General features: G+C 33.6%; 1 protein-coding gene across 28 annotated transcripts in view; it reads left to right on the forward strand.

The window, feature by feature from the left end:
- The window catches only part of GPHN (gephyrin), a 734,546-nt gene that overhangs the window by 173,794 nt on the left and 543,867 nt on the right, over positions 1-16,885 (forward strand). For all 28 annotated transcript variants that reach the window (XR_013395171.1, XM_077938281.1, XM_077938262.1 and 25 more), the window contains 1 exon segment: positions 7,705-7,783. Coding sequence is in view for 26 of the 28 variants with exons in the window: in XM_077938262.1 (XP_077794388.1) it covers positions 7,705-7,783 (79 nt within the window). In the remaining 2 variants the exon portion in view is untranslated.

Consider the following 16,885-nt stretch of genomic DNA (forward strand, 5'->3'; position numbering starts at 1 on the left):
TTTTAATATACATTTCAACTAAACCAAGTCCAATAACACTATATTTACAAGTAGTGTGAGAAAATAATCCTAATTCCTCTCTTCCACCCAGTGTATCCTTACTGAAATTCATTTAACTTTATAAAACATGCAGAAGAATATGTGTATATATAAGCCTACATAATCATATACATTGTTGCTATTATTATTTTGAACAAACTATTATGTTAGATAAATTAGGAAAAAGAAAAGTTTTTACTTTACCTTCATTTATTTGATCTCTAATGCACTTTATTTAAGAATATCTTATTTTCTGACTGATAATCATTTTTCTTCTTTCTGAAGAACTTCTTTTTATTTAAGAATATCTTAGTTTCTGACTGATAATCATTTTTCTTCTTTCTGAAGAACTTCTTTTAACATTTCTTGTATGTCAGGGCTCCTGGCAGCAAATTAGCCAATTTTTTTACTCTCCTAGAAAGTCTTTATTTCACCTTCACATTTTGCCTTTATTTTTAGCTGACATATAGTAATTGTACATATTTATGGTCTACAGAGTGATATTTCAATACATTTACACAGTGTGTAATTATAAAATCAGGGTATTTAGCATATCCATAATCTCAAACACTTATCATTTCTTTTTACTGTGAGCATTCAAATCCTTCTCTTCTAGTTTTTTGAAAATATACAATAAATTCTAGTCAACCATATTTATACTACAGTACTATAAAGGCTAGAACTTACTCCAATTTTTTTTTTTTGAGAGGATGTCTTGCTGTGTTGCCCAGGCTGGAGTGCAGTGGCATGATCTTGGCTCACTACAAGCTCCACCTCCCAGGTTCACGCCATTCTCTTGCCTCAGACTATAGGCGCCCGTCGCCACGCCCGGCTAATTTTTTGTATTTTTAGCAGAGACGGAGTTTTACCACGTTAGCCAGGATGGTCTCTATCTCCTGACGTCGTGATCCGCCTGCCTCGGCCTCCCAAAGTGCTGGGATTATGGGTGTGAGTCACTGCGCCCAGTCCTTACTCTTATCTAGCTTTAAGTTTATGTTCATTAACCAGCCTCTTCCCATCCTTCCCTACTCACTCCCCTTCTAAGCCTCGCAACCATAATTCTACTCTACTTCTATGACCTCTTTTTCTTTTTAATGGATACTACATATGCCTGAGAACATTGCAGTATTTATCTTTCTGACTTATTTGACATAACATAAGGTCCTCCAGGCTGATCCATGTTGCTGCCTATGACTGGATTTAATTCTCTCTCTCTCTGTTATTTTTATGATTGAATAGCAATCAATTTTGTATATATGCCACATCATTCTCGTTATCCATTCATCTGTTGATGTATGTTTAGTTTGATTCCATATCTTGGATATTGTGAATCATGCTGTAGTAAACATGGGAGTATAAGTATCCCTTTGACATACGTGATTTCCTTGCTTTTTCATAAATGCCTATTAGTGTGATTGCTGGATCAGATAGTAATTATGTTTTTACTTTTTGAGGAATCTCCATACTGTTTTTCATAATGGCCGTACTAATTTACATACCCACAAACAATGCATAAGTTCTTGTTTCTCTTCGTCGTCACCAGCATATGTTATCTTTGGTCTTTTATAGTAGCCATTCTGACTGGGGTGAGATGATATCTCATTGCAGTTTTGGTTTATGTTTCCCTGATGGCTAGGGATGTTGAGCATTCATTCATATATTTGTTGGCTATTTGTATGTTTTCTTCTGAGATGTCTATTCAGATTCTTTTCCCAGTTTCTTTTTGTTTTTGTTTTTTTGCGACAGAGTTTTACTCGTTGCCCATGCTGGAGTCGAATGGCTCGATATCAGCTCACTGCAACCTCTGCCTCCAGAGTTCAAGCGATTCTCCTGCCTCAGCCTCCTGAGTAGCTGGGGACTACAGGCACGCACCACCATGCCCGGCTAATTTTTGTATTTTTAGTAGAGATGGGGTTTCACCCCGTTGGCCAGGATGATCTCGGTCTCTTGACCTCGTGATCTGCCTGCCTTGGCCTCCTAAAGTACTGAGATTGCAGGCATGAATCACTGCTCCCGGCCTCTTTTTCCAGTTTTTAATTAGCTTTTTTGATGTTGGGTTGTGTGAGTTCCATATATATTCTGGACATTATTCCCTTGTCAGGTAAATAATTTGCAAATATTTTCTTTCATTCAACAGACTATATTTCTTTACTCTGTTGATCTTCTTATTTTGCTCTACAGAAGCTTTTTAGTTTGGTATAGTTCCATTTTTCTATTTTTTTTAATTGCCTGTGCCTTTAAAATCTTTAAAATATTTGCCTAGCATTTCTTATATGCTTTCTTGCAGTTATTTTGTAATTTCAGGTCTCAGGTTTAAATCTTTAATCCATTTTGAGTTGATTTTTTTGTGATGAGGAGGATCTACTTTCATTCTTCTGCATATAAATATCCAATTTTCCAACACCATTTAGGTATTTTATTCTTTTTAGCAGGTATTGATTGCAAATGGGATTGCTTTCCTCTTTTTTTTTTCAGCTAGTTCATTATTCTGTAAAAACATCAGTGATTTTTGCGTGTTGATTTTGTATCCTGCAACTTTACCGAATTTGTTTAGCAGTTCTAAGATATTTTATCCTTTTCTAGATTCAGGAGGGATATGTGCAGGTTTGTTACATATATATATTGTATTGTGGTGGGATTTGGGTTTCTAGTTTACCCATCATCTGACTAGTGAATATTTTACCCAATAGGTAGTTTTTCCACCCCAACCTCCCCATTTTGGAATCCCCAGTTTCTGTTATTTTTCTTCCTAGAGTTTTTTGAGGAATCTTTAGGATTTTTTACATGTAAGATTATGTCATCTGCAAAAAGGGACAATTTGCCTTTCTCTTTTCTAATTTAGATGAACTTTATTTCCTTTTGTGGCCTAATTTTTCTTATAAGGAATTCCAGTTCTATCTTAAATACAAGTTGTAAAAGTATATATTTTCTTGTTCTGGTTCTTAAAAGAAAGGCTTTTAGCTTTTCTCCATTCAGTGTGATATTGGCTGGGTTTTTTCATATTTGGCTTTTATTGTGTTTAGGTATAATCTTTCTATACTTAATTTTTTAGAGTGTTTATTATCAAGGGAGTTGAATTTTATCAGATGCTTTCTTTGTATTTGAGATGATCGTATGATTTGTTTTTCGTCTTATCATTCTGTTGATGTGATGTAGCACATCTATTGATTTTCATATGTTGAACCATCCTTGCATACCTAGGATAAATTCCACTCAGTCATAGTGTATTTTTTTTTCTGTTGTGCCGTTGGATTCAGATTCCTAGTATTTTGTTGAGGATTTTTACATCTATGCTAATCATGGCTATTGACCTCTAGTTTTCTTTGTGATTGTTGTTGCATCCTTGTTTGGTTTTGGTATCTGGGTACTGCTGACCTCATAGAATGAATTAGGGAGAGTTTCCACCTTTTTAATTTTTTGGAAGAGTTTCAGCAAAATAGGTGTTCTTTTTTTAAAGCTTTTTGGTCCTAGGCTTTTTGTTGGGAGACTTTTTTATTGCTGATTTAATCTCGTTACTCATTATTGATCTGCTCAGGTTTTCTGTTTCTTCCTGATTTAATTTGTGAGGTTATATGTGTCCAAGAATGTATCCATTTAATATAAGTTTTCTAATTTCTTAGTGTGTAGTTGTTCATAATAATTTCTAGTGATTCTTTGTATTTCTGTTGTATCAGTTGTAATGTCTCATTTTTTATTTCTGATTTTACTTATTTGGGTCTTCCTTTTTTCTTGATTAATTTAGCTACTGGTTTGTAAATATAGTTTATCTTTTCATAAAACCAATGTTTCATGTGCTCCTTTGTGGGTTTTTGTCTCTATTTACTTCTGCTCTAATCTTTCCTTCTTCTTACTTTAGGTTTGGCTTGTTCTTCCTTGTCTGGTTTCTTGAGATGCTTTGTCAGATTGATAAAGTGAAATTGTTCAAATCGTTTTAAGTGTTTATTGCTGTAAACCTCCCTTTTAGTACTACTTTTCAGTACACTATAAGTTTTTGGCATGCTGTGTCTATATTAATTTGTTTCAAGAAATTTTTTGGTCTTTTTAAATTTCTTCATTGAACCATAAGTTTCTCAGGGTCTTTTCTCTTTTTTTCTTTATTAAACTTATTAATGGTTTGATTTCCATGTATTTGTAGAATTTCAAAAGTTCCTCTTGTGACTGATTTCTGATTCTACTTTATTATAGTTTGAGAAGACACTTGATATGATACTGATTTTTGAAAATTTCTTGAGGCCAGTCTTGTGGCCTAACATATGGTCTATCTTGTAGAATGTTCTATGTGCTGATGTCAATAAATGGATCTAAAATGGTTTACAGACCATATTTGGTCCAACAGCTACAGTTGGACCAAATATGGTCTGTAAGCCCTCTTTAGATCCATTTGGATGCACATTTTTGAAGGTAACTTTGTTGGGTATAGTATTATTAATCAGTAGGTTTTTTTTGTTCTAGTACTTTAAACCATTTTTTTTTCTCTCTTGGCTTATAATCGTTCTGCTGAGAAATCTGCTGTTAGTCTGAAGGGGATTCCCTTATATGTAACTTGATGCTTTTTGCTGTTTTTAGAATTATTTCTTTGTCTTTGACTCTTGGCAGTTTGAGAGATATGTGTCTCAGAGATGACATTTTTGAGTTGAGTATTTTGGGGATATTTGACCTTTCTGGATCTTGATGTCTCTCTCTAAAGCTTTGGGAAGTTGTCAGCTATTATTTTACCAAATAAGTTTTCTATGCCTTTTCTACACTCATTTCCTTCTATAATTCACAAAATGTGAATATTTACTTGATGGTTTCCCATGTCATAAAGGTTTATTCATTTTTTTTTAAATCTTTTTTTTCGTTTTGTCTGACTGGGTTATTTTTAAAAACCCGTCTTCAAGTACTAAAATTATTTTCTGCTTGATCTATTTGATTGTTGAAGCTTTCAAGTGTATTTTTTTATTTTAATTGTTGAATTCTTCAGTTCCAGAATTTCTGTTTAGTTGTTGTTTTTTATGACATTCTATTTAATTTCTCATTTAGATCACCAGGTTGTTTTTTTTTTTCTGATTTATGTATATTTTCTGTCTGTGTTCTTTTGTATCTACTGAGTTTTGAAAGGTTATTATTTAAATTTTTTTCAGGTATTTCATAGATTTTCTTTTGGGGGCTCTGTTATTGGATAATTATTGTATTTCTATGGCAGTGTCATATTTCCTTTTTCGTGTGTCTTGCATCCCGACATTTATAACTGTGTATATGTTTAGCAATTTCTTCTTTCAGTTTTCTGGATTCGCTTTTTTAGGTAAACTTTTTTCTGTAGTCATATCTATAGTGTCATTTGGGTAGAGTGTTTTGGCTTTGGTTCAGGTGGTTGCATTAGTGTAGTCTCTGTATGATTACTTTGGCTGTAAATAATGTTAGCAGTGTCTGCAGTTTCCCAAGAGGGTTCAGGTGAGGTTGTTCATGGAGTCAGCGACAAGACTTGTCTGGGGACAGGGATATTTGTTGGGTTGTTCTTTGGCTCCTAAGGGTTGTGCACAGTTGCTGGCAGTGTTAGCAGTGGGTTGGTTCTTGGGCTCCTGGGTAGTTATTGGAGGCACATGGTGGCCTTACCACTGGAGTTCATGAGGTCATCATTTGTGGTGCGCACTGGGTGGGCCAGCCCTCAGGCCCTCAGACTCCCTGTTTGCGCACCGACTGTAGTTGTAGCAGGTCTTGGTTGAGCCAATCTTTGAGTTCACAAGTGGCACACATGGGTGCCTTCATTTTTAGATGGATATTTTATCAAGGTACAACTTGGATTCATAATTTTTCTCAAGTATTTTAAACATATTGTCCCATTGTCTTCTGGATTTGATAGTTTGTGTTAAAAACTCATCTTTAGGTTTTCTTGTTTTTCTTTTGAAAGTGATATGTCTTTTTTCTCCCTCTGACTGTTATTAAAGTGTTCTTGTTATCTTTGATTTTCAGCATTTTGAGTGTTGATTGTGGTTTTTTTCACCTTTGCCAGTGTGGTGTTTGCCATACTTCCCAAGTCAGAATGTTAATATATTGTATCAGTTTTAGGCTAGTCTCAGCAATTTTTAACTTTTTCTGAAAGTATTGTTTCTCCTCACTTTCTGTCTACTTTATTCTAACTGGAATTGTATTTGTGTTAAAGTGTTTAATTCCCACATATATCTTATGCTCTGTTCATTTCATTTTTTTCATGCTCTGCTTCAGTGTGGATATTTTCTGCTGGCCTATATTCAAATTCACTAATCTGTGCTTTGCTATATTCAGTCAGTTGTAAAACCCACCCACCAACTGCTTTATTGCAGATAGTGTTTTTCAGATATAAAATCATTATTTAATTTTTAAAATAGATTTTCATTCTTGGTTGAAGTTTTCCTTTTTTCATCTACTTTGAAGATCTTTCTTAAAGTCCTTGTCTTCTAACTTTATATCATCTGTGGGTCTGCTTATATTTATTCTCTTTTCCCTTGATTGTTAGTCACATTTGTGCCCCTTTCCATACCTTGTAATTTTTATCGTATACCAAATATTGATTAAAATAGAGCAGCAGAAATTGAACTAAATATTATTTTTCTTCAATTCTGTATTAGAAAGATAAGATCAAGTGCTAACCACCTCAACTCAATTATGAATCTTACTGCATCAAGTTTGGGTGGCAGCTTTTGATACACTTAGAATGCCTTTGATTTTAAATGTCCTAATGACAAGAGCTGTTGTGTTGCAGACTATTCTGTCTGGTGACTTTGTATTTATATACTGTAAAATTGTTGGAGATTTTACTCTACCTTTCTGGTCCTGCTCACTTTACTCATTTCCTCCTGCTCCCCACCCACTAAGGGGATGCTTTTGGTTGAGAGCAAATATCTTGTGGGAAGACCTATTAAAATTTTATCCTCACAGTGGTAGGCTCCATCTGTTCTAGTGTGACTTTGACTTCTAATCACCACAACATTACAGGGATTATTATTTGCCCCATGGCCTATTCTCCCAACTGCTGCCCCAAATCTTCTTAGGTAATTCTGGCACTCAGCAAATTTTTCAGGGGGAAAACTGTCTGTAATTTTGGGCTTCATCAGGTTCCAGTTTTTCATGCCAGCTTACAAATTATCAAGAGCTGTGCTGGTTTTTCTTTTCCCTAGTAGTGTCCTTCTTTCTTATCTAGCCTGTGTCTAAATGGCAAATCCTTCCAGAAATTAAAATAATCAGCAGGATTAACTGACTTAAGAGATATTAATCATCAATCATCCTGCAAATTTAGTTTATCCTTTTTATTTCCATTGCTCACCAATATTTTTAAAAATATGATTTTGTAGTTTGTCTCTTTTTTTCCTAGTTGTTGTGGGGCAATGACTTGCTACTGTGTACTAGTAAATTAATCTTGTAACAGTAAGAACAAAATTTAGACCGATATGTTTATTATTTTATATAATGTATTTATATAGAGTTGGTGTGCTTAAAGTAGTGGATTGTTATTGAAATGTTGGCTGGTTTAGAATATTAACATTTGTTGCTAAATTCACCAGGCCTATAAATAAACCAATATTAATATTTGGTGAAAAATTTTTAAAAAAAGCCATTTTTCATTTCAAAATGTCTTTTGGTCAGCAACAGCTTAAATGAAATGTAAACAAAAATTAATTTTTTTTTCTTTTCCCCATTCTTATTTAGTGAGTGATAGTTGCTTCAGGAATCTTGCAGAAGATCGCAGTGGGATAAATCTCAAAGATCTCGTACAAGATCCTTCTTTGTGAGTATTTTGCTTTCAGTATTAAGTATAAATTATTAGTGTTCCTTCTCTCAAAAGAGTTTTATCTGAAAACTTATTTAAGGTACAACAATTTTTTCTTTTCTAATACTGTGTTTTGCATGTATTGAAGTCTGACAGAAAAGTTTCTTTTTAGAAATAGAATAGATTTTAGAAGGAATGATGTCATGATTAATGATCGATTTTCGAGGAAGAATGCTGATGGCTGATAATATCTAGCCAATGTGGCAGTAGCTACTAGCCAAGGAAGATGATTAGTAGTTGATTTGCTTGGGAAAGACAGATTGAATTTGTTTACAACAATTTGAAGTTTTTTGAATATATTATTTATAGCAATTATTTGTAATTATAATTAGAAATATAAAGTAGTTATTTGTGATAACAATATACATTTGAATATGTTAGATATATTTCTAATGTTTTACATATGGCACAGGAATTTGAGGAGTTTTATAGATTTCAGTTTTTAATTTTTTTGCTCATCAGTCAGTCCCATTCTTTATTAGCATATCTTTCTAATACATATATTCTACAGTAATGTCACTTTCTATTTCATGAATTTTTTTACAGTTTTATATTTACTGATAAATATGCATACTATCTATGAACACACCTTCCCAATAATATCACTGTTTATTAAAAAAATTATTAAAACTAGTTAAGCCTGTGAAGCAGAGTAAAGAAAATTGAACGCTGCCAGGTGCCTTCTTTAATGACACATATAATGCATACAATTAAATGTGTCCTTATAGGAAATCCATCTCCCAGATCACATGTAATCTACCCTCCCACAGGATTCACTAATAAGTCATTGAGAATTTTGTGAGGAATAAACACAAGAATATCTTGAAGATTATTGATTCTTTAATGATTGACTACTCATGTTAAAAAATATTATGAGAGTGCTGAAAATGTATTGAATATCAAAGTTCATATATAATGTCATGAGTTCAGAATGCATTTCCAAGTCTACCTCTCTCCATTTTTTTCTTTTCTCGATCTTTCTTTTTCTAACTCAAAAGGATTGTGAATATTCCTCCTCCTTGATTTTTATCTCTATGAAGATAGACAGCTGTCCTTTGAGTCCTGTGAAAATTTAACCAACAATGTAATGATTCCGTTTGGATGTAAATATACCTAGTGAATAACATTTAATTGCATTATTAAGAGTTCTACTTTCCTTATGGATATGAGTGGAAACTTTACAGTTTCCTCAAAAGACTTTGCTTGTTTGAATGAATAAAATAGATTATTAGCTGGGCGCAGTGCCTCATGCCTGTAATCCCAGAACTTTAGGAGGCCGAGGTGGGTGGATCACGAGGTCAGGAGATTGAGACCATCCTGGCCAACATGGTGAAACCCCGTCTCTACAAAAAATACAAAAATTAGCTGGGCGTGGTGGTGTGCGCCTGTTGTCCCAGCTACTTGGGAGGCTGAGGCAGGAGAATCTCTTGAACCCGGTAGGCAGACGTTGCAGTGAGCCGAGATTGCGCCACTGCACTCTAGCCTGGGCAACAGAGCGAGGCTCCATCTCAAAAAAAAAATTATTATTGTATTATTTGTAAGATATATTTTAGTAAAATAAGACTGTATATCTGTTTAATGCAGCAATATGATGAAAAAAACTTGCTCATATGAACTCCAATTATACAAAAGATTTGAAGAATTACACTTGAATAATGGATTATAATAATCAATTGTCTTGTTTTGAGAAAACTTGTTGCTTCTTCCTGGAATGTAGAGTAACATTCATCATTCAACCTACCACTAAATTCTATATTTAATTTTAGTATTCTTAAAAAAAAAATTCATCTCAGACCACTTCATTGGAAGGACAAAATAATTCTCAGTGTACCTTTATTAAAACAGCCAGAAATATCTTAATATAGCATCATTCTCTTAACCCGCCATTATCCTCTTGGATTAGTCTAGTATATAAGAATGTCAACATTCATGGAGAAAGAGTTTGTTTTTGCTCCTGCCTGCTTGACTTTCTAAGGAATTTTTTCTTTATTAAGAACTGTCAGGATATACTATTGATGACTTGAATTCGTATTTTAAAGATATATTCCCATTAGGTAAAATCTTCTAGAGAAAAAAATGCCCAATGTGGAAATATATATATATATATATGTATATACTCATATTCATGTGTTGTTATGATGGGAAATATTTTATTCTGAGTTCCTGTCTGATTGCAGTATTTATTTAGTATGTACATTGTAGGTGAGGATTTTTTTTTTAAAGCTAGGTGTCTCTTTTCTGTCTCAGACTCTTGACATAAATGTTCACTACATTTCATTGATTCAGGTATACTAGATGGTCCTACATGGAGTTGAATTGTTTATGTTGCAACATTGAATAGGAAGTATATCAGAAATACTTTTGTTTTGTTTTTACAAAAATCTCCTCTTTGACCGGACACTGTGGCTCACGCCTGTAATCCCAGCACTTTGGGAGGCCAAGGTGGGCGGATCATGAGGTCAGGAGATCGAGACCATCTTGGCTAACACAGTGAAACCCCGTCTCCACTAAAAATACAAAAAAAATTAGCCAGGTGTGGTAGCAGGTGCCTGTAGTCCCAGCTACTTCGGAGGCTGAGGCGGGAGAATGGCATGAACCGGAGATGGAGTTTGCAGTGAGCTGAGATCGCCCAGCAGCACTCCAGCCTGGGTGACAGAGCGAGACTCCGTCTCAAAAAACAAAACAAAAAAAACTCCTCCTCAAAAAATTATTGTCATTTGATAACTACTCCAGACTAGTCTGATGGTTATTAAAATTGTATACATGTCATTTTAATACATGTTCCATATAAAAATTATTAGAATAAGATGTGTGTTGAGTGAATGCTTTGTATGTTAATGTGCCTGGTAGATTCGTATTATGATTCACCCACTTGAGCTGCTGATACTGAAAGGAGTTGATAGTAAATAAGAATTAAGAATTTTAGCCCCAATACTGTTAGAAAGGAAGACAGAATAATAGAGCAAGAAAAATTAGGCTAAGGAAAACCCAGGCTTATCTAGTCAATATTGATACTCAGAGAAGTGTATTATATATCTTAATTAGATAAATGAGCTGATACAGAATTTCTGTAGACAAAGTACAGAAATAAAACTCTAATGAGTTTTATTAAGAATATATGATATAAAACAGTGTTTAAACCAAGAGTAGTCAGAGCTAGATGAGGGGCTTACTGTGTCAGAGATTGAAAGTGCAGAACCTAAACTGACTAATTCATACTCTAAATCTGTGTCAGGCTAATGGAACAATGATAGATACTCTGTAATTTACTTAAACTGTATGGTACAAACTCCAAGATTTTACTGCCATTGTAGTAAAACTTGTTACTGGGCTTGAATGAACCGAGTGAGCTATTGTGTGAACATGACAGAGAGATGCCATGGGAGAAAAAAATATGAGAAAGTTATGAATCTCTAAGCAAGACTTTCTGGTCTAGCTACTAACTTTTCAACTGTTGTAATCATAGGAGCAGAATGTGACTTGTGGCAAGATTGAGGTTAAGGGAATACCTGACAAACTCTTTTATTTGGGTAGTTACTCTAAGAATACTTGTTTCTATCATAGTCCTGTAGGTGTTGAGTGTAAGAGCAAGCAGAGGAACTTGACATTCACTTTTTGCTGATCAATGTGCCTAAGGATTTGTTTGAATTAGTAATTTTCATGCATGCTTAATTTTGAAATAAACAGTGTAACAATGTGACTGTTTTAGTAGCTCATCTTCTATTTATGGTTATAAATATTTTGATGTTGATTTCCTCTGCTATATGTATCATTTATCAATTTGAGTTGTGTTATAAGAACTCTTGCTATAGTTGTGGTCTCAGTAGCGCATTGAAAGTGTTATCAAGTGTAACTTGATGTTATCTCTGTATTAGAAACTTATCTAATATGCTACATAATTTTCATGCATATAAGAAGTTATTCTTAGTGTGAGATTATTTTTCAAGTGGAGAAATACGTACTATGGAAGTTATTAAATCATTTGTGTTTCTTCTGGAGAGATAGTATTATAGCAAAAGAGGTACTCTATATAAAGTACATTATTTTGGATTGTATTCAGTTGTATTCTCTATAGAGGTAATTCTTAAACATACTTTCAAATCTCCATGTACTATGTGCTGCAGATAAGAAATACAACATATTACCATATTTATGCTTTAGATTTCTTATTGCTTATTTATAAGCTAGCATAATTATTTGAACTCAGACTCATTTATAAATATTATTAAAAGTTAGGAATCACAAAAAAGAAAAAAGTTAGAAATCAAAAGAAAAAGAAAGCATAAGAATGACAACTAGAGAAATCTATTTGTACTATTTATGATGATGATGCTGATTGTGTACATGTGGAATGTGTCTCACTTTATTTAATTTGCAAAGGCTCTTACAAATTTAGGACCATTTTAGATGTGTGCTGTGTAAGATGGCTAGAGGAAGAATTTTTTTTAATGAATTCTTCATGGAAGAATTGGCCATCTCTGAATGTTATCATTCAGAATGCAGGATATTATGTGACTATAAGGATATTTCTTTAGAGTCAAATAGGACACATTTTCCATTGTAGGTATATACGAAATTTTGTTTATCCATTCATCCATCAGTGAACACTTGGGTTGCTTTCCCCTTTTTATTGCTGTGAGCAGTGTTCTTATGAACATGAGTGTACAAATATCTTTTTGGATCCTGATTTCAATTCTTTTGGATATATACCCAGAAGTAGAATTACTGGATCATATGGTAATTCTATATTCATTTTTTTTTTTTGGAAGGACCACCATATTATTTTCTGTAGCAGCTGCACCATTATACAGCTCCACTGGCAATGTCTGTCAGGCTTCTAATTTCTCAACGTCCTCACCAACACTTATTTTTTTAAATTGTAGTTATCCTAATGGGCATGAAGTGATATGTTCTTGATGTTTTTAAATGAACTTTACTTGCTTCTTCACATCTTGTCTTTAATAATGACTTTAATTGCCAGGCATGGTGACTCATGCCTATAATCCCAGCACTTTGGGAAGCCGAGGTGGGTGGATCACCTAAGGTTAGGAGTTTGAGACCAGCGAGGCTAACATGGTGAAACTCTGTCTCTACTGAAACTACAAAAAATTAACTGGGCGTGGTGGTGGATGCCTGTAATCCCAGCTACTTGGGAGGCTGAGGCAGGAGAATTGCGTGAATCTGAGAGGCAGAGGTTGCAGTGAGCTGAGATCACACCACTGCATTCCATCCTGGACAACAAGACTGAAACGCCATCTCCAAAAAAAAAAAAAAAAAGACTTTCATGCAAGTAATCAAGAGAGTAAAGAAAAAAAGGTGTTTTATATATTTGACTGTTTTGATAATGTATATTGTGCAGTAAATTGTATAAAACTGTGTTACTTATAGTAACTGTGTTTACGTAAACTAGAAATTATCTTCACTGTGATTACAAAGACTATAAAGCGCAAATAAGTCCATTGTAATTTTGTAACCAGAGAATTTTAATTAGTTCATCTTTCCTGTTTGTATTGTTTGACTTGTATTTCTGTTACTCTTATTATACCTCATTGTAAAGGATTGCTTTTCGGAAAAAGAAATTTTTTTTCACTGGAAGTTATCAGCTTGAAAATATAGCTCACTGATTTAAAAACCACCACCACCTTCTAGTTGAAACGTTATTTTGTTACTATACATCATTTATACTTAATTATGGCATTTTATATTTAAGAACGAAGATAAAATTGGACAAAGTCGTTGTATCTAATTGTAAATTTTGTAGACACAAAAATTTTATTTACCTTTATGTACTTCTTTACTTATTTTACCACCTGTAATAGAATCTTTAATATTTTGTTGGTCCTGAAACACAGGCTCATCTCTTTGAGTGCACTTATCTTCACACTGCAGTCTGATTAAATGATATTTTGGGCCCTTGGATCATGCCATTAAATATGAAGGAAAGTCAGGATTGCTGTCTGGAAAGCAGTCATCTCTAAATTTAGCATATATTTATCTTCTGGTGTTAAGATAGGTTGCTATGGTGAATTGAGTTTCTTTAATATGCCAGTCAGCAGAGGATAAACAGTGGTTTCTGAAGAGGTTATTTTCTGTAGGGATGTGCATTTTCATATTGCATTTTCAGATAGATGAATTTAGTTATTGCTTTTTATGGACTATTTATAAAGTTTTCATATTAAGGTGTCTTTGAGAATTTTAACCTTTGTTAAACAAAATAGGAGAGTTTTTATATTGTTATTCTTTGTTTCCCTGTAGATAAATTTCATTGGATATAAAAATGCATGTTTTAATGGCAGGTCATTACTGATTTTTCATTTTGCTCTGCTACCAATAGTTCTTCCAAATCTAAGACAGCTACCAAAGCTGTCTTGTTTGTAATAATAATAGCGCTAACTGTAAGTTTTTTATTACATTTAATCAGCTTTTTTTTTGGTGCTACCTAGGTTATGTATTTATTGGTCTATGAGGTGTATATTGGGACAATACAGTTTAGTCTAGGCTGGTACTATGGTGTTATGGTACTGTTCTATATCAGGACTGTAAATCCAAAGATATACTTTGCTTTTAAGAGGACATTTCTTCATTTTCCTCTATTCTTGGGGATATATGTTTAACATTTAATGAGTTTGTTCATTTTATACTTTATTTAAAAGCATTAGTAGATTCTTATGTTCTTTAGCAATCAAGTTTAACAGACATAGTTCCTATAATCAGCAAACTTATGATTAAAGACGGATAATATCCAGGTTTTCTGCTTAAAGCATACAGATAACCAGTCTAGTATTTAAAATTTTTTTAATGAAATAATGTATCATTTTAGTTGATTCTTTCATTTTCAGGGTACAGAAACCTAATTCAAACTAGCTTAAAAAGCAAATCAGTAGTGATTGGCTTATGAAATTTAGGAATATTTCTCACAGAATAAGGAAAAAAACTTCAGATTTAGGTCAGTTGTGGGAACTTCAAGGAATAGAATTAAGAGTTTTGTACAAGTGGGCCTGTTTCTCTCATCCTGTACCATCACTTATTCTTATCTTTTTGGTCTTAGTCTCATTTATGGTAGTCAGGCTTTCTTCATTAAACCAGGAATATGGCTGCTAACTTACTGTAATTTCCTTCCTTACCATGGAAAAGTAATAATTTCATTAATCTTTTCATGTGCCCACACCTCAGCCAATCACTCTGGCCGCAACATAGGCTATTTTGGTTGACTAGTCATGGAACAGATATGCCTGTTGTCAAAATGCTGGAATACTGTAAGTAACTGGGGGAGAAGGTGATCCTCAAAAGAAAGAGTGATAGAAATTAATAAATGTCCACTGTATTGATTCTTTGTTGTTAAGTAAGATCTTATGCATTGACAAGAATTTTTACCACGTTTGCCTTTACATGGTATGTCAGATAGATGTTGGTAATATTATCTGTAATAATTTTAAAGGACTAGATATGTCAGTTAATTGATAATAGTTTGCTATTTGCTGATATTGTTGACTATATAATAATACACACATATGAAGTAACACAGATGAATTTATTACTTTAATTACAACTTGCTAGACAGCAGATGGAATAACAACAGGTTATTTCTGTTTCTCTATACTTTCTATTTTAAAAGAGGAACTTCGCCACTATAAACTAAAAAGGAAAAAGAAGTCAAACATTCTCCTCATTTCATTATATCTTAACTGAGGAGTATTATTTTAGAGATATACCAAAGTTTAATGAGAGCACTATTGAAGTGTTCCAAGAGGATGAAGTCCTTAAAATGAAGCTTTTGTTAAAAAAATAAATAGAAGAAAAGAAAGTGTGAGGAAGAAAGGAAGGAAAGAAATAAGGAGCAGGGGGTAGAAAGAAAAGCTCATTATGAGAAAGAATGTACTCCATGAATATGTCATGCTGCTTGAAACCCACTTTAGTTGGAAGTGAACGAGAGTGTGGGAGGTTAATATGAATGTATAAAACAAAGTTTTGATATCTATGATTGCATTGTCTACTTGTATTTTATATTGCTGTGTAACAAATTATTATAAACTTAGTGGCTGAAAACAACACACATTTATTATCTCAGAGTTTCCATGAGTCAGGATTTGGGGCAAAACTGAACTGGATGCTCTTCTCAGTATCTCCCAAGAATGGAATCAAGGTTTTGGTTGGGTTACATTTTCATCTGTAGACTTGTCTGGGGAAGAATTATATCTAAACTTATTAATATTGTTGACAAAATTCCTATCTTTGTGGTTGTTTGACTCTGAGGACCTTTTGCTGCCTACTCTATTTTGGATGTGTTCCCCAAAGTTCATGCATTGGAAACTTAATCCCCAGTGCAACAGTGTTAAGAGATGTAACCTTTAAGAGGTAATTGGATCATGACAGCTCTGCCCTGATGAATGAATTAATGCCGTTATCACTAAAACACTGCCCTTTGGCTAGTTACTGTCCACAGCTCCTATCACCTTTGCTACATAATGTTACTTAACCATGGGAATGCATACCATCACCTTTGGATATTCTGTTGGTTAGACGCAAGGCATACATTTTATCCATACTCAGGGGCTGGAATTACACAAAAGTGTGAATAAGAGGAGGTGGAATCATTGAGGGTCACCTTAGGGTCTTTCTGCCACACCACTTTTGAAATTTTCTTTTCTATACAGGAGTCATTTCAATTGATTTAACTCTTTCCAATTTAGAGTTGTAAAAAATTAAAGCTCCACTAAGTTGTGATTTATCCAAAGTTATAAAACCACATAGTAATGGGCCACCTGACAACCAGGCATTGTGCTGTTTCCACCTCAGTCTTAGTTTTGATTTCATTGTTTTTGTTACCACATTGATTTTAATTTTTGTTGTTAATTTTATCGAAAATATGCTGAATATATCTAAGTACTGGTCTCCTAGGCACTGGCATTAAAATGTTTGAAAACATTTTTTCTGTATTGCCAATAAGTATGATTTTTTATTAATTGTTCTCTCATGATATACTTAAAATATTTTATTAATTTTTGTATATAGGAGGAGGAATAAACTTTTTGGTTTCCTTTAGTTTTGATTCTTGTTGAT

This window comes from Macaca mulatta, chromosome 7 (assembly GCF_049350105.2).
Source record: "Macaca mulatta isolate MMU2019108-1 chromosome 7, T2T-MMU8v2.0, whole genome shotgun sequence".
Classification (NCBI taxonomy): domain Eukaryota; kingdom Metazoa; phylum Chordata; class Mammalia; order Primates; family Cercopithecidae; genus Macaca; species Macaca mulatta.